This window comes from Falco punctatus (genome assembly GCF_963210335.1).
Source record: "Falco punctatus genome assembly, chromosome: 19".
Classification (NCBI taxonomy): domain Eukaryota; kingdom Metazoa; phylum Chordata; class Aves; order Falconiformes; family Falconidae; genus Falco; species Falco punctatus.
The window spans coordinates 2,562,029-2,587,193 of NC_137599.1; the positions used below are offsets into that span (position 1 = coordinate 2,562,029).

Here is a 25,165-nt window from a genome sequence, read left to right on the forward strand (position 1 = left end):
TTTTGTTCCTTTACTACTTATATTGTCCAGAAATCTGTAACAATACTCATGCAGCTGGAGAATCTAGGAAGTTAAGGAAGTGGTAAATGAAATTGTGATCTGATTGGATCACTTGGACATAAAAACAAAGACAGCAAGTGCGAATTACCATAGCTCAGGTGTGTGATAACAAGACAACACGGAAACATGATTCTCCTACTTTCTGTGTTGTGTTGACAGTTGTGTCGGACAGTTACATGACAATAGGCTATAAATGTCCTTAGTAACAGAGGATGTTCAGGCTGAAACATGACTAGTTTATAGCAGACGCTTCTTAAATTGACGCTTTTCCGTCACTTGCAAAAGGATTCTGGAAATACAATGTTTAAAAAAGAAAAAAAAAAGATATCTGGGATAATCACCCCAATTCTCTGCTATTCTAGACAGTCTCTGTATTCCTCTTCCAGGACCATTTAATAATTAAGGTTTCTCGTTCCTACAAACTTTAAAGAAAGCCTTGGAATCTACTGTGTGATGATCAGAAACCTCTTTCTGTTTTCCATCCCAGGATCATTCAAGGCCATTTTCTCCTACTGCCAGATTTGTTCTCTAATTTAAATCTTTACTTTCCCTCACAGTTACCACCAGATAGTCAATCATGTCTTCTCTCTGCTTCTATTTCAAGGGCAGAAATTGAAAGAGCCTGGGTTTGCCGGCCTGTAAAAAAATGCCACTATGTTCATCATGGCCCTCCTTTGCACCCTCCTGGCTTTAGATCACCCACCTTAAAGATCAGAGACAAAACTTGTGCACCCCAGGCAACATCCCTCCAGAGCCTTGCACAGGTCATTTGTGTGTCCCTGTACTCCTGGAAATCTCTCTCCGTGTTTCCTAGGATAAAATATTTGCCTTTTTAATATCTACTCACACCACAATCAAGTTTACAATAGATTTTTTTTTTCCTGTCATTTCCTACAGAGCTTCTAGCTGTTAGCAAAAATACCTGGTAATTCATAAATACATGACAACACATTTTGTCCTATTAAATCCTCCCCCTGCCATTACCCTGTTCTTAAAGACAACGAGCTTCTCTTTTCCCTCTCAGCTTACAGATCTGCAATGACGATTTGTCAGTCTGTAGCTTACAAATATTACAAACTTGAAAAGGAATGAGTGATTTGATTAAAGAGATAGACTAGGAACCTAAGTTTATAAAGATTCAAAACTGCAGACAAAGCTTTGTAGTAAAGATACTATTTTATAATAATTAACAAGCTGGGGAGTGATGGGCTGTGTCGGACAGTTACATGACAATAGGCTATAAATGTCCTTAGTAACAGAGGATGTTCAGGCTGAAACATGACTAGTTTATAGCAGACACGTTAAAAACTGAATCATTTTGCCTATACGGCATAAGCGTGAAATGTTAACTTTGAGTAAAACTGAAAACATTCAACACATGGGAACGCTGGATCTGTTGAGGTGGTCCTAATTATGAACTGTTCAGCAGCTCAAGGAAATTAAAAATGAAAACCCTGACATAGTTCTTGTAGCTTAACCAACCCCTTGAGTTAATATCTTGGTCTAAGGAAGAAGAAAGTGAGGCTGCTTCCCTGCAAAGAGAGAGAAGTGAAATAATGAGGCAGTGCACACATTTAGTAGGGCAAGGAGTTTTGCAAGACGTGAAAAGAGAGGGATGCCACTTCAAAACACCAGCAGGCTTGAGTAAAACTATTTTCTGCCAGTAATTTGGTATCTTCTTTTTCACGTATTTTTTTTTAACGCTTTATTAAAGAAAACTCATAACTTGAGTGCTCTTTCTTTGCATGGAAGCACCAAATTAAAACTTTTACAGCCGTCTACAAAAATAACTATAATTCCTGTGTTGGCTGGTTCCATATTTGTTATGCAAATACTATTACATCATTTTTGGACACTTCCATGGTCTGAGGCTGCACGATAAATATGATTTAGCCAATTACCGGAGGCTTGGCCACAGTTTCTGATCTTGAGTGTCTCATGATGTGCGGTGTGGTCAAACGCACGTACCCCCCTCTCCCTGTTCAGCCGTGTTTCCTGAGTGTTTTTATAACACTCACTTCAGAGACACTATTTCTACTCTTAAGAGTTTAAAAGTCTTAAGCAAGTCTTTCAAAACACCTAACTGACTTCAAAACCACCGAGTACTTCAAGTAATAACGTGGCATTAGGCTTTATTTTCGAGACAACAGCACAGGCCCAGCTCTTATTTTCAGTCTTTCTCACAGCAAGTGCCAGGAATGGGTTTTTTTGTTTTTAAGCTGAAAGAGCACATCGCTTAATGACTTGCTCCAGAAACCTGCAGCTGAAGAACACCCTGGCGTGCAAAGTTACCTCAAAACGTGGAGCTGGAAACGCCGTCCCTGTGGTTACAGGGCAGGTTCAGCCCACTGAGCTGACAGACCACAGCCTGGGGGCCTGAACCTATTCCCTCCTCCCCGTGTAGTTTCCTATCCTTGCCCACACAGCTGGAAACACCACCTTAGAGCCAAAAATAAAAGTTCACGCCGGGCTGTAGAAGAGAGAGGTGGTGGTTTCTCAAGCATAGGGCTGAGGAACGACAGCGCAGGAGCCTGAGGGGGGGCGGGAGGGCTGGCACAGGGAGCAGGGCCACCCTTCACTAGCTAAGGGCCCTGAGGTATAAATAAATAAATAAATAAATAATAGCGGGTTTTTACAAAGTACAGGGTGTGGGTGAAGAAGAAAAGACGCGGCCGAGCGAGGAGCTGGGGTCCCCCCTTCCTGCCTGAGGCGCTGCGGTGAGGCGAGGAGAGGCTGCCCGCCCCCGCTGAGGGGAGGAAAGGGCGGGAAGCGCCGGGCGGGCGGCGGCCGTTGGCGCGGGGGAGGCGACATGGCGGGGGGCGGCGGGGGGCCGCGCTCCCCCCTGGCGGCCCTGCTGGGGCTGCTGGCGGCGATGGGGAGCCTGGGTGCCCTGGCTGGAGGTACCGGGGTGGGGGGGAGAGGCGGGATGTCGGCGCTGGGTGCCCCCCACCCGGGCACGGGCTCCTCAGAGGGCGGCCTGGTGTCCCTGGAGGGCGTTGGAGCAGCGCCCTGCCGCTGAGGGGAAAGGCCCCCGCAGGTGGGGTGGTGGGGGCCCAGCTGCGCCCCGCTCCCCCCTCACCCGAGCTCTGCCACCCAGGCCTGAAAAAAACAGCACAAATCCTCATGATTTTCACATCTGCGGGGGCCTCTCCTGACAGAAACCCTCACACCTCACCACCTGCCCACGACTTCTCACAAGGCCGAGGCTCAGAGGTGCCTGAGGACTCAACAACCCTCCCACGGTCACCATGTCACACCCTTCTGGTTCTCCCTGGGGTCACTGCCAAGAACCTTAGCTTGCCCGTTCGATTTCATAACTATTTTATTGGCTTTTTGTAAAGGGAAGGTCTTGGCTAGTTTGGAACCTGGTATATCAAGACAGATTTGCAACCTAGGTGCTAAAGCAGCAGAAACTGGCAAGTCAGCAACAAATGGGAACCCTTGTTTTTAAGAAAAGGGTGTGGGGAGGCAGAAAAAGTACAGCAAGAGACAGAAACTTGCTAGGGGAAAATAAATGGTTAACAATCACACATTTACATTTTGCTCTGTAGTATTCTAAGTCCTTTTCCCTACAGTGACAGCTGTTCCTGAGGAAAAGCAACGTTCTGTTGATCTTATCGAAAATAATTGTGTTTATGGCAACACCAAACATGAAGGTAAACCTGTCTTTTTTATAGATAGATAGATGATATATATAAAGATATATATATGTATGTCTTACTGGACTTCTAAAATGGAGTTTTAAGTGCAGTGATCCTTATGTAGACACTGCTACCCGTGGCAGTGACATAACTAAGCTAAGCTAAACACAGTGCCGGAGGCTCCAGAACACGATCCCAACAGCATACAGTAACAAGGGGGGTTTAGTAAGACATTTGTCCCATGGTGCTACTATAAGCACTTAGGGAAATTTAATATGCTTTTTGTAACCCTGCAAGATGATTTGTGTGAGACTCCCCTGTCTCCTACACAGTCAGCACCAACCCCGCTGTGGACAGTTCCATGACATAAATAAGAACAAATGGACATAAAAGATCAACCTTACACTTTCCAAGTCCCAACGTGGAAAATAAACCTTGTATTACATTAAATATATTTTTGGAATTACTGTTTTGGTGATTCAGTGTAAGCATTTCACGTCATTCACCTTATTCTCTTGCATTGCAGTTAACGTGTATGTTAAGATGTTTACAAATAGCCCATTTCTAGTATGTATGGATTTGGCTCGTTCTCAAGAAGAAGTAATAGATCCCAAGTATATGTGGATTGGTCCAGATGGAAAAAACTTAGAAGGTTAGTCACTTTGTTCAGATCTTTGTTCCATTCTGCCTGCCTTAGCCATTTTTTCCCTGGTCACCAACAGGCTTTTTACAGTACTTGTGCACAAACTTAGAAACAGCCTTTGCCTCAGAGTGCAGGGAGGCAATCAGGAAAATATGTTGAGACAGATAAGTAGTTTCTGTCTTCTGTTTACAAGGGGAAAAGTCAACCACAAATGGCTAAGGAGATTACTGTACATGAAATCACATTTTTTCCTTGTTTCTGTTGATGCCACCCTGCAATAGGAACGTGGGTCCAAATAGTCACTGGTCTTTTGTCAGATTTTTCCACGAGCTCTGACATTAGGCTATGTTTCTCTTCTCCCTCTGAAATTATCAAAAGCTGGAGATAGAAGGAAACTTGCAATAAATCCTAAAGGTCACAAATTTTAGATTATTTCAGACTAACATGAATCAGTGTCATTATGTACAAGAGCAAGATCTCATCTTCAAATGTTCTAAATGAACACAGCATCAGAAACCAAACATTTCCAGTAATCAAGTATTTCCTGTTTCTATTCTAGGGCAGATGTATGTGAATCTTACAGAAACAGGAAAGCTGATGGTGATGGGTTTTAAGGAGTCTATGTCTGGAGCCTACACTTGCAGTCTTTCTCACAAAATTATAGAAGTTACAACACAAGAAGAAAGAGAAATGTTTGAGGCATATAAATTCATGGTATATGGTAAGATTGCTGCCTAACCAGCAAGCTAATGCACATAGTCTCTGTAGTTTGGTGGGTTTGTGAAATGCACGTTTATTGCAAGGCTTGATTAAAAAAAAATATAATTAATGTTTTATCCCAGAATAGAAAATATATTTTTTATATTTATACACACCCCCTCTCCCAGCTTTGCAAAAAGTTTTAAATACTTCTACCAGGAATATATGGCAATGCAAAGAATAAAATAATCTCTACCCTACAACAATTCCGGTGATACCCAAGACCTGAAAAGGAAGCTCATATCTGAGTGCAGTCTCCTGGGGGGGAGATTACCAAACCAAAGATATGCTGATGCAGAATGAGCCTCTTCCCAGCTGCTCAAGCTGCACACTCAAGCTTTCTTCCACCATTTGTAACCACCGTTCACCAATATCACCTCCCTACCCACAAAATATTCCAGTATTGCTTGAGAAACACTAACTTTTACAATAATTTTTTAAAACATCCACTGCTCCACCATAATTGTGTAGAATGGCTTTGCATAATCCCAATCCATTTCAGTTACACAAATATAAATGTGCTATCCTGTGTTATTTCACTATTTGCTCCCTTTTTTGTTTTAATATTTGGGAGCAGAACCTCGTGACATAAGCACATAAATTCCTGTATATTTCAAACTAAAATGTCTCTTGACTATTTGAGTCAGCTCTGACAAGGACAAATCTGTTCTGTTATGGTTAATCAGTAAGCTTTATTTATTTGTTTACTTTTGAATAAGAGCCTGTACTTTAGATACAAAGTACACTGATAGCAACGATAAGGTTCTGTATAAAATTGCAGCTGTGATTACACCGCAGAACTCACACGCAAACCATTCTCTTAAAGCCTACAGGGAAGCTGACCATGCGTATCAGGTGTTTGTTCGGTTTACTACGAAGGAATGCGAGCTAGCAGCTAACGGCCAGTTCTTTGAGGAACTACAGAAAATCTTAAATAACATCATCTCTGATCTGACGTGTCACATCACAGAATCATCCTACAAATGCCATTCTGTGAAGATACCAAAGCAAGGCCTCCTGCATGAACTATTTGTTACTTTTCAAGGTAACAGACTTCAGTATTTGTTTGGGAGGGATCATTTATTTTTATAAACAACCTGCAAATACTATAGATAACATCTGAAATACATCAAAGTCAAGTATACCTTTGGAACTTGTTTCCCTGCTTCCTTTCAGAGTCCCTGTATTTTTTCTTACTAGCCCACAGATGGAGCTAAAATGCAGTTTATATGTTGAATTTGTAGTATTGTATTTCTTACAACCTTCTCTCGAAACAGAATTTTCAAGGTGTGCAGTTGGAAAGGATTGTTGAAAGGAGATAGCTGGTAACATGCCATGATTTTTTTCACTGATGTAATTGTAAAAGGAAAATGGTCATATTTGGGGTTTTGTCATTTGATTTTTAATAAGTCTGTGACCTCTGTGGTTTTGCTTGATTCTAGGAAACTGCACAGAGGTTAAAAGCAAGAGCCTCACAGCTCCCCAATGGTAATTCCGATGTGGCTGTATTGCCTTGCAAACCAGGTTAAATCAACCCTGATGGCTGCCCTAATTTAGACATGGTTTATCACTGAGGGAAAGGAAGTTATTCATTAATGCTTTGACCACATTACCTCCTGTATGTTCTCATCATGTGCCAAGAAGCACCATCCAACAGGTTATGGAACAGTTTGGTGGCCATTCTCCCCACAGTAAAGTCAAGCAACGTTTAGAACAAACTGAGGACTCAAAGGTTTCTAGTTTACGTAAAACATCAGCCCTTTAGGTAATCTGAGTGTACTATGTGAGAATTTGGTTCCATTCTTCCTGTCAGCTTAGCATATTTTTCCCCACATTATTTTATTGGTTGACCTCTGACTCTTACTGGAACAAAGTGATTAAGGTAACTTGATAGAAACCACTAGGAGCAAATACGTTTTTTTCCCCTTTTATCAGTCACTCATTTTTCAATGTTCAAATGCACCTGGTCAAAAGAACTGTTTCCAAACATGATCTTGACTGCAGACAGCAAAAGGTGAAAGAAAAAAACCAAACATCATCTTCACAAATTAGAAGCAAAATTAAGCAAATACAATCAGGTGAAGCAAGCAAGCACCATAAGATGCTAAAAGCTGGAGTGCATTTTATTTGTCCATGTTTTCTGAAATGAACCTAAAGATACCTGCTTGAGGTATACGAGTTCATTGCAATATATTCTTCAACACACCTACATGTATCTTTTTTTCTCCCTCCACCCATAGTCAATCCTTTCGCACCAGGATGGGAAGCAGTTTGCCATCGGGTTCCTTACGATTGTGAAGATGTGACAAACATGAGAGTTGAAGAGGTTCTGTGTCAGCCACCCATCTGTCTTCTCTGCGTATTTAACACAAATCTCTGCCTTAGCATCTACAGATTTGGCTAATAGTAATCCAGCTTCACTCAGATTTTATGGGATTAATATCATTGTAAATGACAATTCATGGATTTCAAATAATTCGGTTCAGGATGGAGAACTGTTTTTTAAAGTCAAATTGATTCAAACTATTAAAAAAAAATCAGGCTGATTATTATATTGGTATACTGGACTTCCACTTCTCTAAACTAAATCTTTGGTTTATGATTTGGTAAATGGAATACAATTTAAAGTAGTTGGTTTCTAAAAGGTGTTCTTTCTGGCTTCCTAATGTTAAAACATGCTACCAGATTGAATACTGGGTCTGATTCCAGGCCCCTGAAGCCAAAGGAAGACTCCCAGTTAAGGTGACAGGCCAATGTATGTGGGAATAAGGACTATAAAGTATTTAGTGACACTTTTAAATCAAGAAAAAAAACAACTGACTATTTTTTATTCTTCCAACATTTCTGAATTTTAGGCAAGAGATCGAATCGGAGAGTTTTTCAGTAGGCAGACATATGCTTTGAAGCACGAGTTTCAAACTGTTCCTACAATACACTACGTGGACAACAGTTTCTCTGTTACTCGCATGGACAGTTGCCGACCAGGTTTTGGGAAAAACGATCTCACCCACAAGGACTGCGCTAGTTGCTGTGGTAAATATAAAATACATTGATTTAAATACAGCTTATTAGTGCTGAGCACGGGTTTCTCTGAAGAGTATTTGGTAAATATCAAATGGAATGATATTTCCATTCATCTTTTGGAAAGATATCCATATTGCAGATTTAAAAACCCCCGATAGGAACAAAAACCAAACCAGCAGTGTCTGTCAGTGTGTTCGCAGGTGTGACTATATTTCCAAACAGAGTAAGTGAAAGCAGTGAAGTGTTTTTTTTTTTTCTTCCAGGTCACTGGTGAGTGACTATGCTCAGGATATAGAGCAAATAGGAAACAATTACCTTAGTATTAGTGCTACTAGAAAACTCTCAGCTGTTTCAAAATATCTTTTTGCCAGCAGCACCTACTGCTTGTTGTGGAGCTCAGGGTATTTAGTAAGAGGCAGGCTCAGTGAGCTTGGGAAGGATGAGACCTCACTTACAGTGCTGAGAAGGCACAGGGTGCTGTCTGATGGTCCCAGCCCTGGCTAAAACACTGACTGTGCTCTCTTCACAGTGGTTTGTGATCCTGGAACTTACAGTTCTAACAACGAAGTGACCTGCCGAATTTGTACAAGGCCTCGAGTCAAAAAGTATGGAGCAAGATCTTGCTGATAAACTGATGACAGAAATGGGAAAACCAAAGAGCAGCTGTGGAAGCATTATTGGGTTTGTGATGTTCTTTTCATTTTTAGCTGCCAAATCTGGATTCCTACATTCCTTTTTGAACAACTGCAAAACATCACCATTCACACCCCCCTAGATTTTCTATATTCAGGGACCACTTTGACTGGAAAAATGATGCATAATCTGAAGGTAAAGCAATTCAATGAAAAAAGGAAGTTTGTCATGTGGCTGTCAGTGCAAAGAGTCGGTTTCTTGGTGGTGACACCAGGCCACAGCTTTGTGCTGCAGTTTGCTCAGAGAGCATAAAGGAGCCATGAGCAATTCAGGGAAAGATGGCAGAGAATTGTAGTGAATTATGGGCCATAATGACACACGCCAGAATCTATAGGAGCAATTTCTAGCAGATATTAATAGAAGTATTTAATCTTTGTGATTTAGAAAAACATTAAGTGCCCTTCCCTTTGCTTTTCCCCATTTCTTCTGCTGTGTCTGAAGTGTTCCAGCCTGCCCTGTGCAGAACTGTACAATGCACCAGTTAACGGTCCCTGACCCACCCCGGGCTGTCTGTATTGCTCTGCCAGGAGGGGCTCTGCTGAGGAGCAGATACCAGCAGAGTAGAAAGCGAAATCAGGGCTCTCCGAGACAAGAGAGAGGGTTAATAACAAATCCTACAGCCCAGCAGTCAGGAGAATTAAGGACCCAGCTTTTATGGTTCTTCTTGCCTGCCGCTCCCCAGAAAGAAGCGGGTGTATCCCAGGGAGGGGAAGCAGAGAGGCTGCAGAGCCTCCTCTGCCTGCTTGCTGCTGCGTCTTTTCCTTCAGCTGCATCAAATCCCACTGGCAGTGCTCTGCTGGCCCCAGGTGCTGTGCTGTACGAGCAGATGAGCCTCTTACACCAGCTGTAAATTCCCTCTCAAGTTCACCAGATGAGTAACGAGTCAAAATACAAGTTGCCAAAGCACTGAGATAATGGGAAAGTTTTCTTTCCAGAAAAGACTTCCCCTGGTCTGCTTTTGAAGGTTAGCTGCTGGATCTACAGCTGGATCTGCAGCAATGGATCATTTTGCTCATAAAACGCTATTAGTCAAGAGTATTTTACTACTCTCAAGAGCTTCATGAGTAGCCCCAACTACTCACCAGCCCCTGTATGGTGCAGAGCAGGGGCTGTGTGAGCCTGCTGGAGCCACCAGCCTGCCACAGGCTTCTGAAGCTCCCGAGGTGCAGCACTGGACCACAGGCTTTTAGGACGTGCTTTTAGGCTTTGTAAGCTCTGTCCCACTGGGAGCTGCTGCCTTCCAGGCTCGCTCTGGGGAGAGACACCAGAGAACTCCCACCCTCCTTTCCCTCATGGAGCACAGCCAGCCAGCTCAGTCCCTTTGGAAGCTGCTTGTGTGACCCCCCACGATCCCAGCACATGGAACACCATGCCCAGCTACCCGGCACAGAACCATTCCTTCCTTTTTTGCACTGTGTAGGACTAAGTCAAGCAAAAGAGCACCTCCTACTCCATAACTGTGACTTCTTATGGCATCTAGAAATTCCTTGGTGGGTATTCATCCAAAAATCGACCAGATTCAACCCACTTTAACTTATCCATTTTGACAGGAACACAGCAGGAGATGGTACGGGCACAGACCACGCTCCGAGCTTTTCAGAATCATTACTTATTAAATACTGATGAATAAAATGTACTGTAACGAGCATTTAAACTGCCTGTAGGCTGATTATCTGAGCTGCCAACTGGACACTGTGCATGGCTCAGGCTTATACAGATTAAGCAGACGGGCTCAGCAATTGCTGCCTGCATCTCTTGGCCTATTTCACAGCAGAGGAATGCCACGTGCATAAATTATTACGGGGGGGTGGGGGGTGGAAAGCAGTAAGTAGGTACTAAGTGCAACGGCGAGTCACAAATGAACACTTGCTCCCTCCTCCCTCTAAAAAATGGAAGTATAGGAAGCTCCTCTAGTGCCTCAACTTTTTCAGTGGGCCTTAAAAGTAGAAAAATAGGTCAAATATTTCAGTATTGCATTGCAGAGGAGTTTTTGTCATTAATTCTGTGAAGACTCATAAAAAAGGGATGTGAAATGACTTCACTCTGACCTTTCCTGTGTGGAAGTTCTCTCCATCCAGCCTGAGCTCCCCGCCTTCACTGCCTGTGACAGGCCTGAACACAGCTGAATCTTTTATTTATGACACACCATCCCCGGCAGCTCACTCCCTTCCCTTCTCCTGAGCTGCTGAATTGCTGTCACACTTCAGGTTTTACAAATTGCTGTAATCAGCTCTCACTTCCCCTCACCTTTACTTTTTATGATTGCTCTCTACCTCCCCCAGCTGCAGTAGCTCACGAGGAATTGTGAGAGCCTTCCTCACCGCTTTAAATCCTCTTCTTTTGCTCTGCTGTGGTTTTACACACCCTCCTCCTGGAAACATGGGCTGTAGCTGATGCTTTCAGCACAGTGGGGCAACCCCAGTTACTCCTGCGAGGCTTTAACCAGCCCCAACCATGCAGCTTTAATCTCGCTTTCTGCAAAAGACAATCACTATACCTCAAGACTAGCAAGGAATTCCGGCAAATAATAAATTTACAACTTTAAACTTCCTGTCCTCTTCTCCACGCAGACCTCCAGTCACTCAGTGCATCCCACAGGCTGCACATCAACAGCACAGGAGCACTTTTAAAACATCCATAAACGACAGAAAAAAAAATCTGCTCTCTAGAAGCCACAGCCTGTTGTTTTAACATTAGAGCTGCCTTTTTCCCAGCCTGGAATAAACCACTTGAGGAAACACTTAAGGAAACACATGTTAAAGCGCTCGCTGTGGAGCCACCTCGCCGGTTATGGGACCATGTCGGCTGGGGTGACACCTCCAGAAGGTCACCTCGTAACTCCCGGCAGCATCTCTGTTAACCCACAAATGAGTGGTTCCTCCAAGTTTAAGTCAACGGGAATTGAACAGGTCTCAGGGCTGGCCGAGATGCCAGCATGACGCGCTGCAGCTCATTTCAGCCTGCTGGAGAGTGGCAGCCTGCTTAGCAGCTTGTAAGGAGTGGGAGCAGGTGCCCGGGGACCGGCACATCCCAGGAACCCACCACACCCAGGAATCCACCAGGAATTCCCCCCAGGATCCAGTCTCAGAGCTGCTCTGGTGGGAAGTGGCTTGAAAACAAAGCCTGGCCAAGAGCCAAGGGTGTCACCTCTGTCCCCAAGAGTCCCCAGCTGATGCTGCAGGAGCTCTGGGCTGGGTGGCACGGGGATGTCCCAGGATGCAGCTCGGGGCCTCGGCAAGGAGGTGTGTTAGGACAGACGAAATCCCACGGGCAGCCACACTCTGGTGGAGGCAGGAGGAGGGCTGGGACACCGCGTGCCAAGGGGACCCGTGGTTTTGCTGAGCCAAAGCCAACGGCTGGCAGCCGAGGGGCTCGCATGAAAGGCCAGGTCTATTTAGGTACAGCAGCCGCGGCGAATTCTGTGATGGGACCGATCGTTTCTATAAAATTATGCATATTTTCAAGTGCTCTGCTGAACTGGAACTGGAGGAAAAAAAATAATAAAAGGAGCTTGTGCTGCTTTCTGGCACCTAAATCCTGGCCTGGAGCAAGGCCGTGGGCAAGCGGTGGGGACTGCAGCGCCCAGCCCAGCGATGCTCCCATGGGAGGACAGGATGGACACAAGCCCCAGCTTATGGATGGGAACCCACATCTCCCTCCAAAGCAGGAAAAGCGCCTGGAAAGATGCCGTTTCCCTCTGGGAAGGGAAGCTTTGCAGGTCCCTCTTTTATTAACAGGCACAACCTGTCTTGAAAGAACTAACCTCATCTTAAAAGAACGGCCATCAGAGAAACGTTCCCTGGGCTCAGCCAGGCCCAGCTCACACGAGGGTCGGGAGGGAAAATCAACAGCGAGTCTGGAGGGCAGCGTGTGGAAGACAGCCACACGCCCGGGAAGAGATGGTTATGATTTTTAGCTCTGCTTTGGTTTCCCATCCACTGAAATTAAATTTCCTCCTGCTGAAGTCCGGTGACCACATTTTCTGCACAGCACCGCTCCTACAACAAGCAACATCATCGGATTAATGAGTCCTTTGCAGGCACTGAATAAGTATGATTCATTATTGGCAGCAATGCCACTGTAAATGGATTTTTTGTGGTGAAAATAAATAAATAAGGCTACATAACTGAAAGGCCGTTGATGAAGCGTAGACCAGCTTTAATCACAGTGTAATTGCTGCCATCAGTTCTAATTATTTATAAATATTTTTATAATTGTGGAAATTAAACAATTAGACATCCTTCCTTCCCTCTTCTAAATCTAATCAGTTAAAAGTTCAGGATGGAGTCTGGGGCCATGGCTACTGAACACACTTCACTCACAGGCTGAGAAAAATACTGCTTTACCTTTCTTCTAAAACACACACTGCTGCAAAAGCAAATGGAGCAGAGCCACCGGCACTGTTGCTGAAAGGATGGACCCGCAGCCATGGCGCCCACCGGCAAGCTCAATAAACAGCCAAATTTCCACAGAGCCCGAGGCTCGGCAGAGCTCAGCTTCCCGGGAGCATCGCTCCATCCCTGGGCTGCCGGGTGAGAGGCCAAGCCAAGTGGGCAGAGGAGGCATCACTACCAGCAAGGAGCTGGTTCTTGCCCCAGTGGCACATTTTCCTCTGTGGTGGAGAGGCAGAGCAGCCCTCCGCGGGCAGCCAGTTCACTACCCGCCAGGTGCGGGTGGGCAGAGCACCTTGGAAGTCAATAACAGAGATTTACCAGCGTGCTGGAACGGTACAGAAGGAGGTCACGCTGCTAATTCTCCTGTTGCTGATCCCAGCGGATAAATCCACAGTACATCAGGAAATGAATTACCCAGAAACGCAGTATTAAAATGGATGATTATACTTCCTTGCTTAAGGAAAAGTGTTGACTTTCACGTGGAGGCCCCTGCACCCAGCGACGCCAAGCGCCGGCTCCCAGCTCCCCGGCAGGAACCTGCCCACAGCAACTTGCTGAAGGAGAGTAAATATTGAGATGAGAAAAAAATCCCTCGGTGGGACGTGAGCTGCTCGAGGCGCCTGGCAGGCTGCCGGCCCCAGACCTCCTCCTGCGCCCAGCCAGACTCCCGAGACCCCTCCAACAGCCGCAGGCACCCCTTGGAAATATTCCTGTAATCCCAGTTTTCTGCTCTTCCCCACTCCCGGCAACACCTGATTAAATAACTCTCATTAAATATTGCCTCTAATGGCGGGTGTCCCTGCCTGTGGCCAGGGCTTGGAACTCGATGGTCCTTAAGGGCCCTTCCAACCCGAACCCTGCTGTGACTCTGTGACTGATGCTGTGAAATACCCAGCATCGCTAACCGCAGAAATCCAGTGAAATTCCGTCCATCCCCGACCAAGTGATCTTCCCGAAGCTTACCAAGATTTTTATGAGGTTTCTTATATATTTTATTCCCCAATACATCTGCACAGGTCAGCGGCTTTTCCACAACCAGCCGACCTCCCTCATGGCAGGGGCTGCCACCAAAATCTACCTCCTTTCCCCCATGCTCGTTAGCGTGGGCTGTAACGAGCCCGCTGGTTTCCATTCCCAGGGTGGGCACCAGACCAGGGCTCGCCCCTGGGCACTTAGTGTTATCCGGCTCCATGGGGGGACACCAGCGGGTCCCCGGGGAGCCACAGGATGGGGTGGCAGCCGGGGCTGCGCGTCCTGCTGCATCCCCCAACCCTCCCCAGCTGCTCCCATGGCCGCGAGGAGGGTCCCCGCGGAGCAAGCCAGGGTGGGGGACAGCAGCCGTCTGCTTGGGAGCCTGGGGTCTGCGGGCTGTCACGGCCGTGCCGTGTCTGGAGACAGCCAAGTGACAAACAAGGTTAATGTCCCTCAAGCAGGAGCTGTCACTCCGCGTTAGGTCCCAGGTTTCACCTTCCACGGCACAACGCTGGCACGCACTGCGCAGGGAAAGGTGCTGGCAAACCAGTACGGAACGCTCTGGATACCATGGCCGAGGAGGCTGGGGACATCGGGAAGGGCTTGTCCCTCCCAGCCGTGACGGTCCCTGCCCCATGTGCTACGCGATGGCTGGGTCTGAGCCGGTGGGGACAGGAGGGCAGGGAGTAGAGCACGGCCATGGCAAACGGCTCCATGCGGTGCCAGCATGACACTGCTCGGGGACCGGCAGTGTGCCAGCCACCCGAGCCGCGTGCGCCGCAGCCGAGCCACGGGGTGTTCATTTATTGAAGGCGAAGGCAGGGTTACCGGTGGGACTGGGTATCGTGTGTCTGCAAGCACCATCCTGGGAGCACTCAGCAGAGCTGGAGGCGGCTCTGGGAAGACATCGGCTGTCACGCTGATGCGTGCGGCCTTCCTCTGCGGCCAGGGTATCACCAGGGACCGGGGTGTCCCCGGCACAGTGCCACCCGCCTCTGCCCAAAGCCACAGCCCCTGTGCCCCCCACACACAGACACTAGCACACGCTGGGCACAGGCTCCAAAGTAAAAGCCAACTTTATTGTCGTATAAAGACCGTAAAAGTTCCCTTAAACAAAACACACGTTGGGTCAGGTGGTCCCGGGCATCCCCCACGCGTTGGTGTGAGCGTGGCTGTGCGGGGACGCCCGTGGGGAGCAGCACCCACGGTGCAGCTGCTCGCGGTGCCTTGTTCCGGTCCCCCCCAGCCCCTTCTCTCCTCCACAGCCAGTTGTATGGGGAGAGGAGCCGCCGGGGGGCTGTGGGGCCGGGGGACCCGGCTCGGAGCGGGGGCTCACTGAGGCGCTTGTGCATTGCAGAACCCCTGGGCTGCGCTGGGCAAGTAGGCACTTAGGAAGGGCACGGCCACTGCTCCCGGCCAGCTCCATCCCACGGCACCGGGGCAGCAGCTGGGGCCAGAGCCAAACGTGCTGCCCACACCAGGGCCGAGCTGGGCCTGGCTGTGCCGGAGTAGCCGGAGCCAGGGCTGGTCCGGGGCAGGGGATGTTCAAGCAGCTTTGGTTGGTGCTCTTGGTGAATTAAGGCAATTTTGCTTCAGTTGGTTTTTAAAAAGGGCAAACCCAGCAAAACCAGCTCTCAGGGGCCAGGCACTCCCTTGGGAGAGTGTGGGTCTGCTCTGGCTTTGCTCGGAGTCACCGCTCGGACCCTGCATGCCCAGAGGTGGGCGCTGACCCCCACCTGCACCAGCCTCCCGCGCCCCGGCCTCGCCTCTACCCACCCACCCCAGGAACCTGCAGCCCAATCCTGGAAGGGTCAAGAAGGGACGCTGGGAAATTTTGGGGGAGATTCAGGCTCCTGCCAGCGGCACGGGAGTGGGGAGAGGGCAGAGGAGCCGCAGCGGCTCCCGCCATCCCCGCGTCCCATCACAGTGACCGGTCGGCAGCTTGTGAGTCCTTGGGCGAGAGGTGGGAGCGCTCCTCCAGCAGCGGGTGGGAGCAGGCTGGTGAGGGGCTGCCACCCACCCACATGGTCCCTGGGGAGCACCGAGGGGAAACCCACTCCCCAACCGCCCGGCAGGGCTGGCCCCACCGCCCGGACCCCTCGGTTCCCCTCCATCAGCACCTTCATCCCTTGGTGGCCCCAGAGGGCTCAGCCCCGGGAGCCCATTTCCCATTTGCCTCTTATTCCCCGTTTGGTTGTTACAGGAATGGCGCGCTCCACGCGGGAGGGTGCTGGGTTTGCCCCCCGGCCACCCCGTCTCTGAGTGGAGCCCCCCACGCCCCTCACTCCACCTGGCCCAGGGGGAGCAGGAAAGGAGCGGGGAGCAGCAGGGACTGAGATGGGAGATGGGGCAGCACCATCCAGCACAAGAGCTGGAGCGGGGCTCCCCCAAACCTGCCTCTTGCCTTTCCCAACCCGTGTGTCCCCCCCTCCCGCCCTGTCCCTTGGTCCCGCTGGGCTCTGGTCACAGCCCATGTCCTGGCATGGCCGGGTGGCCGTGCCGCTGCCTGGGGGCCAGGCCTGCGGGTGAGCTGGGGAGGGATTAAACCACTGATTTCGGTAACGCCCCAAGGGATCTCTGCAAAGGAAATAGAAAAGTTCTAAACCAAGTCTGAATGTCCAGGTTGGTCGGAGCAACAGCCGCGTGCCGGGGGGATGCTCGGGGGCTCTCCGGTCCATACCGCAGAGGCAGCGGGTGATGCCGCGGCTGCTCTTGGCTCATTGCCAATGACCGCCCCCGGCCACAGCCGCTTCACCCCTCGCTGCACCAGAGCCAGGCGCTCACCAGCCGCGGCTCCCGCTGCCAGATGCTGCTTCTCCAAGGACAACGGAACAAATCCGTGACCATTTCTGTGCGATGACGGCGGCTCGTGGCAGCTCCTGCAGCCATGGCACGGCTGTGGAGCGGCTGATCCCCAGCTCCGCAGGTCCCCATGTCCTGCAGGGTGCCGGTGCCTCACACCACGGTGCTGATCGTGGACGACTCCTCCGACCTCCGCTGCTTGCTGGGCAGAGACTTGAGATACTCCAGGTGCCGCCGGGCATCCTCCTGGTTCTGCCGTACGTAGTAGACCAAGTAGGAGATCACCATGGCGAACCAGCCGAACATGGTGACCAGCATGGCGATGTCCGTGGTCTTTTTGTACACGTTGCAGAAGTCTGTGTCGGCGATGACCTGCAGGAAGGCTTTGCCAACGTGCTCCTCCTGCGTGGAGGAGTCGCACACGATGCCACCCGAGGAGCCGGCCACCAGGTCCACCGTGCGGATCAGCTCCTGCAGCCGACAGTCACACAGCCAGGGGTTGTCAGAAAGGTTGACCTTGGCCTTCAGGTTGCTAAAGGCGTCTTTGCTGACCGACACCAGCCTGTTGGAAGACAAGTCCAGAGAGTGCAGGTGCTCTGCCAGGCCCCGGAAAGCCCCGCTCTCGACACCGGCGATGGCGTTGTGGGACAGATCCAGCTCCAGCAGGAGTGGCAGGTCCCGGAAGGCGTCGCGAGGCAGGAAGGGGATTTGGTTGGAGTCCAGGTAGAGCTTGTTGGTGTCATTGGGAATGTCTCTGGGGACCTCGGTCAGCTGAGCATTGCTGCAGCGAAAGGTCTTCAGCCCCTCCTCTTCTGAGGGGTAGCAGCCCTTGGGGAACGCGGCGGCCGAGCGGAGGCAGGAGGCCAGAAGGAGGAGGCTCAGCAGGAGCAGCCACATGGTCACCGAGCGGAGGAGGACCCGCTGTGCCACAGGCATGGTGCCGCGCTGCCTCAGTCACGCGGCCACCAGCCCAGCGGCTCTCGCTCACGGTGCTTTCAGCTGGACTCAGTGCATCTGAGGTGGAGACAGCAAGGGGACAAGCGTGAGACCAGGAGAGCCAAGAGGCAGAGCCACCACTGTGCCAGCTGCCAGCATCACACCTGCCCCAGGTGCAGCCTGGAGAAGGACAGGGACCGGGCCAGGGCCAGCCACCACGGCTCAGGCATCCCCTCAGCCCCTGCCACCAGCGGCCTCCCTCAGGCTTCCTGCGCGGCAGGATCAGGCCGAGTGAGGACATGTCTCCTGCGTGCCGGCAGCTGGGCTGTAACAAACGGAGACAGCTCAGGTTGAGCCAGAGGCGGGGGCGAGCTCCCACCCTGCCAAGGTCACCACTGGTTTGATCGCGTTGCGCGCTCGCAGGAGGCTGATCCATCCTGCAGCGGCAGCTGGTGGGACGCAGCAGCCAGCAAGCCCTGGCTCCAGGCGCTGGCGGCGGCCCCCAGGGAACGCGGTGGAACACCCCCCGGGCAGAGGCCGAGCAGGATCCCGCTCCCCAGCTCCGCTCTCCAGGGCACACGCAGACACACGTTGGGTTTGCCCCTTTGAGGGGATTGGTGCAGCTGGGTGGTTGGGCACCACTGTCCCCTGCCCGGTGCCACCCTGGCCGCAGGGTCACGCTGCCCACACCACCCTGTAACCATGGTCCCCATCCAGCCCTTTATTCCGGAGGGGAAAAGCGTCAGCAGGAAAGAAACAAAAACAGAGAAAGGAAATTCACTGGAGCTGAGTGTGTAGCGAGTTCCCAGGGTGGTGGCAGCAGATAAGGGCCATGTCCGAGCTCCGCGAGCGCGCTGCCTGGCTTCCCCAGCCACAGGTCCCACCACGTCCAGGGGCCCCACGTTATCCCGAGCCGAGCGGCGGCGGCGGAGCCATCCAGGCAGGGTGCAGGTGCTCTCCCACCACCCCACGATTAAAGACACCGGCACAAAAGGGCACGCCGTGGCACCCCGTCTGTGCTGTGGAAAGCTCCACGCTGTGCCACCGGGCCACCACCTGGGTGAGCCTGCCCGCGGGTGCCACCACCCACAGCGCACCCTGTCCCGGGCAAACCCACTCCTGGGTGCCGACCGGGGGTCCCGAGCAAGGGGCAGGGCTGGCCACCCAAGGGTGGTCCTGGTAGCCCAGCCTGGGCGAGCACCCTGACCGCTGGGTGCCATAACGCAGCCCAGCCGTGCTGGAACACCCCAAGGTCACAGCAGTGCGGAGCTGCCCCCTGCACTGCCGGCCCCCCCCCGGCTGCTCGGGGTCCCCAAGCAGGACCAGGGCTCAGAGCAGCCGAAGGGCAGCAGGAACCCAGCCCCATGCTGGGAGGTCGGGGGGAGGCCCAGCCCCCCACGTCTGCCAGAAGTAACCTGGGGCAAATGCTGCCCCTTGGGGCAACCCCCCCGCTGCCGGGGGCGAGTGTGGAGCTGGGAAACCCACCGGACTGAGCCGGGAGCCGGTGGCCCGGGACAAGGGGCGCTTCATCCACGGGACCCGGGGGACCCCCCCGGAGGGGAATGCGGCTCTCCGGGGCCCCGCGGCGACCCGGGATGCTCCCCAGCCCCGGCGCTCCGGACCACGCACCGCAGCGAGAGCGGGCGCGACCGGGGTCCACAGACCACGGCGGGGCACGGGGGTCCCCGGCTCGACCCCCGGCGTCGCCGCCAGCCCCGGCGGGGGAGGTTCAGGTAGGCGGGGGCAGGACGGGGCTGTGCGGGCTCCAGCACCCACCGTGCGCCCAGCGCAGCCGGGGATGCCCGGGGTTCCCCCCGGCCCCGCTCGGCACCGGGGGCGTTGCGGGCGAGGGAAGCCCCGGTGCTTCCCCGGGGGAAGCTCAGCTCAGCTCGGCGCGGTGCTGCCGGGACCCCCCCCACCGCCGCCGCCGCCTCCCGCCCCCCGCCCGCCGGGGGCCGGGGAGGTCCCGGTGCGGACTCACCTGCCGTGCGCAGCCCCGCGGCGGCGGAGCGGCCCCGCGCCCCGGGCCGGAGCGGCCGCGCCCCGCGCAGCGCGGCGGGCCCGGAGCCGGCGGCGGCGGCGGGGCCGGTGGGCGGGATCCTCCGCCCGGGCCTCCCCGGGGCTCCCCGCCCCCGGCCCGCCCCGCCGGGGGGGCCGTACAGCGCCCAGCACCCCCGGTCCGGTACCCGGCTCTTTGCCAGCCCCCCCCACCCCACCCCGTGAGGCACGATCTGTCCCGGGACCCCCAGAACGGGGCGGGGGAGCCGGAACCGGGGACCCCCGCCGTGGGGACCCCCGCCGTGGGGACCCCCGAGCGCGTAGTGGCCGGAGCCAGGGGCTCCCGAGGGGCTCCACGCCCCCTGCTTCCCCCCAAACCTCGCGGGGGCACCCCCGGCCCACCTCGCCCCCCCGCCCCGGGGCGCTGGGCGCTGTGCACCCACCGGCTCTTGCCCCCGCCGCCCCCCAGCGCCCCCCGGCCCCTCGCGGAGAGCAGGACCCTCACCCAGCGGGGCCCCCTCCCGCCCGCAGCCCCCCCCCCGCCCGGCACCGGCATCGCTTACCCCGGGAAACCCGAGCCGCGGCGGGCGGCAGCCGGGGCAGGAGCCAGGGGCGGGGGGGGCACCGGAGCAGGCCCCCAGCCCAGCCTTGAGCTGCCCGAGCCGGGGCCCGCTGGGCTGCCCGGGGGCTCGGCAGGGCCGCCCCGGGACACCGGCGAGGGCGGCTCAGCACCATGGAGAGCGGCCGCCGTCACCGGGCCGGGCCCCGGTGCCCCGGCACCGTCGAGAAGGCCGAGCGATCCCGCTGCCCCAGGCGGGTCCCCCCCTCCCGACTGCTCCCCCCATCCCCGGGGCTGGCCCCGGCGGGACCCCGGGCGGCGGGGCCGCGGGCCGTGCCCTTGCTGTGCCGCAGCAAGGATGCGCCCGGTGCCCGGTTCCCCTGGGCGAGCAGCCCGGCCCTGCGTGCTGACATCCCCGCCGATGGCAGAGGAGAAGCCGGTTCCGAGGCACCGGGCCTGGATCTCGGCTCCATTGGGGGAACAAAACCTGCCGGGGGAGGCGCAGCCAGGCAGGGCCACAGCCAGCTGCTCCGCCGGGACCCCCGCGCTCCCCGGGGAGACCCCTGGCCTCCGGCGGGGCCGAGCGGAGAGATGGGGATGGGGATGGGGATGAGGATGGGGATGAGGATGAGGATGGGGCCGAGCCAGCAGCACAGCAGGATCCCTGCCTCTGCGCCCCAGGGAGCACCCCAGGCTCTGCACCTCAGGGTGCTGCAGCCAGCGGGGGTTTGCCGTGGCAGAGGGTCGCCACACGCCAGGGCAGCCATAGGCCCGGGGGGCGCCTGCAGCTGCCGGTGGGCCCCTGCTCGGTCCAGCCGGTCTGTCCAGCACTGGGGCCCGAGAGGAGCCCGACTCCGGGCAGGGCTCACCCAGGCCTGGCCCAGGACTCGGCTGGGAGCACAGCAGGCAGCAGCCGGTCGGTGCTTTGGGGCGCTGCCGGCGTCTCCCCATTTGACCGGGGAGCAGAGCAACCCTGTGCTGCCCATCACCGGTCCCATCACCGGGTGACACAACGGGATGGGGCTCGTGGGAGCAGAGGGGCTGAGGTGGCAGACAGGGCCTTGGGGGGCTTGAGCTTTCAGCAAGCCCCAGCTCAGACCCGGGGGGGGGGGGGGGGGTGACCACAGCAGCAGGAAGAGACCCCCAAGAGCATGAGCTGCACCCTGTGGGGGTCTCACGTGCCAGGACATGGCACCCACCAGCCCCAAAACCCAGCGCCTGCAGTGCAGCACGACCCCGCGCAGACCCTTCCCCGCTGCAGCCGCAGCAGCAATGGCTAAAAATAGCCAACCCCAGCTCCTTGCTGCCACTACGGTGCTAAATATAACCAGTATCGACCAGGCAGCGGGACTGGCAGCCCGGGAGAGTGGGCGGTGAGCACGGCCCCTGGCATGGGGAGGGGGGGGCGAAGCCGGCAGTGAAGGCCGGGTATGGGAACAGCCCCCCTGAGCACGGGGGAAAGGCTGGTCCACGCAGCTGCCAGCCAGGGGATGGGGCCAGACCCCCCTGGGGACCCCCCACCCCCAATCCTGGGGTTCCTTGGGGGGAGGGTGAACCCCGGCTGGGGAGCCCAAGGAACGGGTGTCCCCCTCCCCGCGCTCGCAGCAGCAGCGAGAGGCTGCCTGCTGCATCACTGAGAGGGATTAATATTTATGGGCGTTTAAAAATAGCTGTCGCATTGTGCTTCCCCCTCACGTGCGGAGTCAGCGGGGTGCGGGGAAGCTGCTAAATTAGATGTCACCGCGCAGAGGGAGCTGCTCAGCCAGGCAGGAGCAGGGATAAAAATAGAGGCTGCCGTGCGTGCGTGGCAATCCTGCAAAGCAGGGCCAGCTCCCGCGGGATCCCCTGCCTCCGCTCACCGGCATCCCTGCACCTCGCCTGCCGCCCCCGATCCTGCAGGATCCCCCACCTCCGCTGGCATCCCCACACCGTGCCCTGCCGGCGAGGGCACCCTGGAGAAGCCAGACAGGGACTGGGCTCCCCACAGCACCCACCGGCTGCTCTAACCGTGCCTGTGTGTGTCCCCCATGCCCAAGGCCCTCCAGGGTGCAGGGCTCTGGGAAGCCACCCTGTGCCCCACCAGCGGCACCCCGGCACCCCCCATGCCCTCGCCGTGCCCAGCCAGCACACAACCACCCACTGGGAGCGGCTCAGGCTCACGCAGAGGCCGGATGGACACACGCAGGGTCGGGATGGAGGCGCAGGGGCAGCCATGGCTGGGCTGTGCCAGGAAACCCAGGTTCCATCGGTGCAAACAGCGCTACCAACGCACCGGGGCCAAAACCAAAACCCCACCGATGGGTTTGCCGAGCGGCCGCACGAGGCTGGGGGCTGTGAGTGGTGCTGCCGGGCTCCCACATGCTGGGTCGGGGTCTCTGCTGGGCCCAGGACTCCAGCGCAGCTCCAGGGCAGGGGGACTGCAGCACGAAGTGGTTTTGCCGTCATGTGCTGGCGTTGCACCCTGGGCCGCTCCCGTGCCGGGGAGCTGGCAGCAGCCGGTGCGCACAATGCCCAGCACAGACGGCCAGGCGCACGGGGGCCGCCGCAGCACCGCGCTCTCGGCTCTGCTCGCTGCACAAACAAAAGTGGGGCCAAATGGTGCCCCCCCGAGCCGCAGCGCCGGATTCCTGCGCTCCCAGCCCTTGGCCCTGTGTCCGGCAGCACCACCCTGGCCCACTCACACGACGCCTGCCATTGAGGTTTTCCCTTGGGAAGAGCAGGAAGCCCACCCTGCGCAGCCCACCCTCCCCCAGCGGTGTGGAAGGCCCCAGCTGGGTCGCAGCCCCCCCAGGGTGCCTGTAGCCCCACAGGGATGGCCATAGCCCCCCCGGGGTGGCCATAGCCCCCCTGGGATTAGCCGTAGCCCCTCCAGGGGTGCCCGTAGCCCCCAGGGCTGCTCTCCGCAGCCGAGGGCCAGCAGAGGTGGGGTGCTGTGGGTGCAGGGCGGTAGCAGAGCGGTAGAGGACCCTTCCTGGCTACCCCAGGGTCGCTCCCCGCCGCCGTGCCCCCAGCGGGTGGCCCCCGGTAAGCGCGGCCCCGCCTCTCCCGGGGCGGGCCCCGGTGCTGGGCGCTACCGGGACTACAGCTCCCGGCGTGCCGCGGCGGCGGGGCGGGCGCACCCAGGAGCCCGCCGGGAGTGCAGCCGGGGCGGCGGGGTGCGCGACGGAGGGAGCCCCGGCCCCGCCGAGCCGAGCCGAGCCAGGCCGGGCCGGGCCGGGCCGAGCAGCGGTGAGTGCGGACCGGGCGCGGCGGCACCTCTCCGGGCCGCCCCCGGGGATACGGGGCCGGGCCGGAGGCCGGCAGGCCCAGGCGGGAGGCCTCGCCCCCTCCCCGGGAGCAGCAGCGGCCGAGCCCCACGGCGTGGTGCCTGGCGTGGGCCCGAAGGACCCCCCCGTCCTCCCCTCCAAAAAAGCAAAGCAGTTGCTGAGCTGGAGCCCGAAAGCCCCAGGGCCGGGAGGGTGGGGGGCCGCGGTGCGGGTCCTGCCCGGGGCTGTGCGGAGGTAAGCGGGGTGCGGGACCCCACGCGCAGTGTCCCCTGCGTGGCCAAACTTCCCCTCGACATTCAGTAGAAAACAGGGAGGCAGAGCCCTCGCTGCTCCTGCTCCCATCCAGGGGGGCTCAGGCTTCTCACCCCATCACTACAGCCCCCCCCTTCCTCCCCTCCTGCCAGCTCCGCACACCCCCCGGGTGGGGGGACGGGGCAGCCGTGGGGCGCAGAGTTCCTAAACCCCACAGCAGCTGCAGGCCGGAGCGGGACCCCCAGCAGCACCGGGGGGGGGGGGGGGGTAACCTCTCGCTCCACTCCTTCCCCGCTCAGCTGCCTGCGCACACCGGCGGCCCCGCGGTACCTGATGCTCTGGTTCCGAGGCTGATGCCATCTCACAGAGAAGGGTTTGAAATATTTATTTGCTTGGGAGATGGTGGTTGCTGTCGCTGCCAGAGATAGGGATCGTGGCTCCTCAGTGGCTCCCGTGGATCATCATGGCTCGTGTTCTGGGAACACTCGGGAAGATCCGCCAAGATAAGCACCTGAGCCTTCCTTCCCTCTGCCACCTGCTCCGGGCTGAGGCAGAATGGGGTGCTGAGCGCGATCCTGCAGCGCCCTGGGGAAGGGTGAATCCACTGCCGAGCACTGACAGGGTCGGAGCGCTGCTGGACTGCGAGGGGACAGGAACAGGCAGTGGTCACCCTCCTGGGGGGGCAAAAGCGATGGTGGAGAAGGAGCTGCACCTTGGGGTGCTGTAATCAGAGGTTGTGGGTCCTCCAGCAGCTGATGGGTGACAAAGCAAGCGGGAAACCGCTGAGGTCGGTTTTTTTCCCCTTCCCTTGGAAGTGGGGAGATGCTGAGCTCGCAGCCCTGATGCTTGCTCTGAACCCCAGAACAAGAGTCTTTCCCAACAAAGCCACAGACAGGGAGCTGGCACAGCAGCAGGCGGGAAATTGGGAACAGGACGCGAAGGATCGGGCAGGGGAAGGGCTCGGCTCTGCCGTCGCAGCGTGCTGTTCGTCGCTGACCACAGTTAACGACTTTTCCCCTCCTTGGATGGCCACCATCCAACGTCAGCGCAGTCCTGACCTTCGCACTCAGGCTGGTGAAACATTAAAGCCGTTCGGTCCCAAAAAAACGCTGCACAAGTTGGGAAAGCAGAGCTTCACAGCCAGCGGCTCCCGGGGGGGGAGCTGG

The 25,165-nt window shown here is 55.5% G+C and overlaps 2 protein-coding genes across 3 annotated transcripts; one reads left to right on the forward strand and one right to left on the reverse strand.

The window, feature by feature from the left end:
* The first annotated feature begins 111 nt into the window (after positions 1 to 111).
* On the forward strand, positions 112 to 8,995 carry ZPBP2 (zona pellucida binding protein 2). Its single transcript, XM_080369335.1, has 9 exons — positions 112 to 206; positions 297 to 2,960; positions 3,636 to 3,716; positions 4,228 to 4,353; positions 4,904 to 5,065; positions 5,930 to 6,148; positions 7,344 to 7,429; positions 7,959 to 8,136; positions 8,657 to 8,995. Exons 2-9 carry the CDS (start codon positions 2,870 to 2,872, stop codon positions 8,752 to 8,754), a joined length of 1,041 nt encoding a protein of 346 aa, XP_080225461.1. The 5' UTR covers positions 112 to 206; positions 297 to 2,869; the 3' UTR covers positions 8,755 to 8,995.
* On the reverse strand, positions 8,786 to 24,391 carry LRRC3C (leucine rich repeat containing 3C). 2 transcript variants are annotated; one of them, XM_080369338.1, is made up of 2 exons: positions 24,330 to 24,391; positions 8,786 to 18,002 (listed from the first exon to the last, which is right to left on the reverse strand). In XM_080369338.1, the coding sequence occupies exon 2, from the start codon at positions 17,922 to 17,924 to the stop codon at positions 17,142 to 17,144; it is 783 nt and encodes a 260-aa protein (XP_080225464.1). In that variant the 5' UTR covers positions 17,925 to 18,002; positions 24,330 to 24,391; the 3' UTR covers positions 8,786 to 17,141. The 2 variants fall into 2 exon arrangements, with proteins under 2 accessions (XP_080225464.1, XP_080225465.1); XM_080369339.1 differs by lacking the exon at positions 24,330 to 24,391 and adding an exon at positions 19,906 to 20,217.
* Between the last annotated feature and the right edge of the window lie 774 nt (positions 24,392 to 25,165).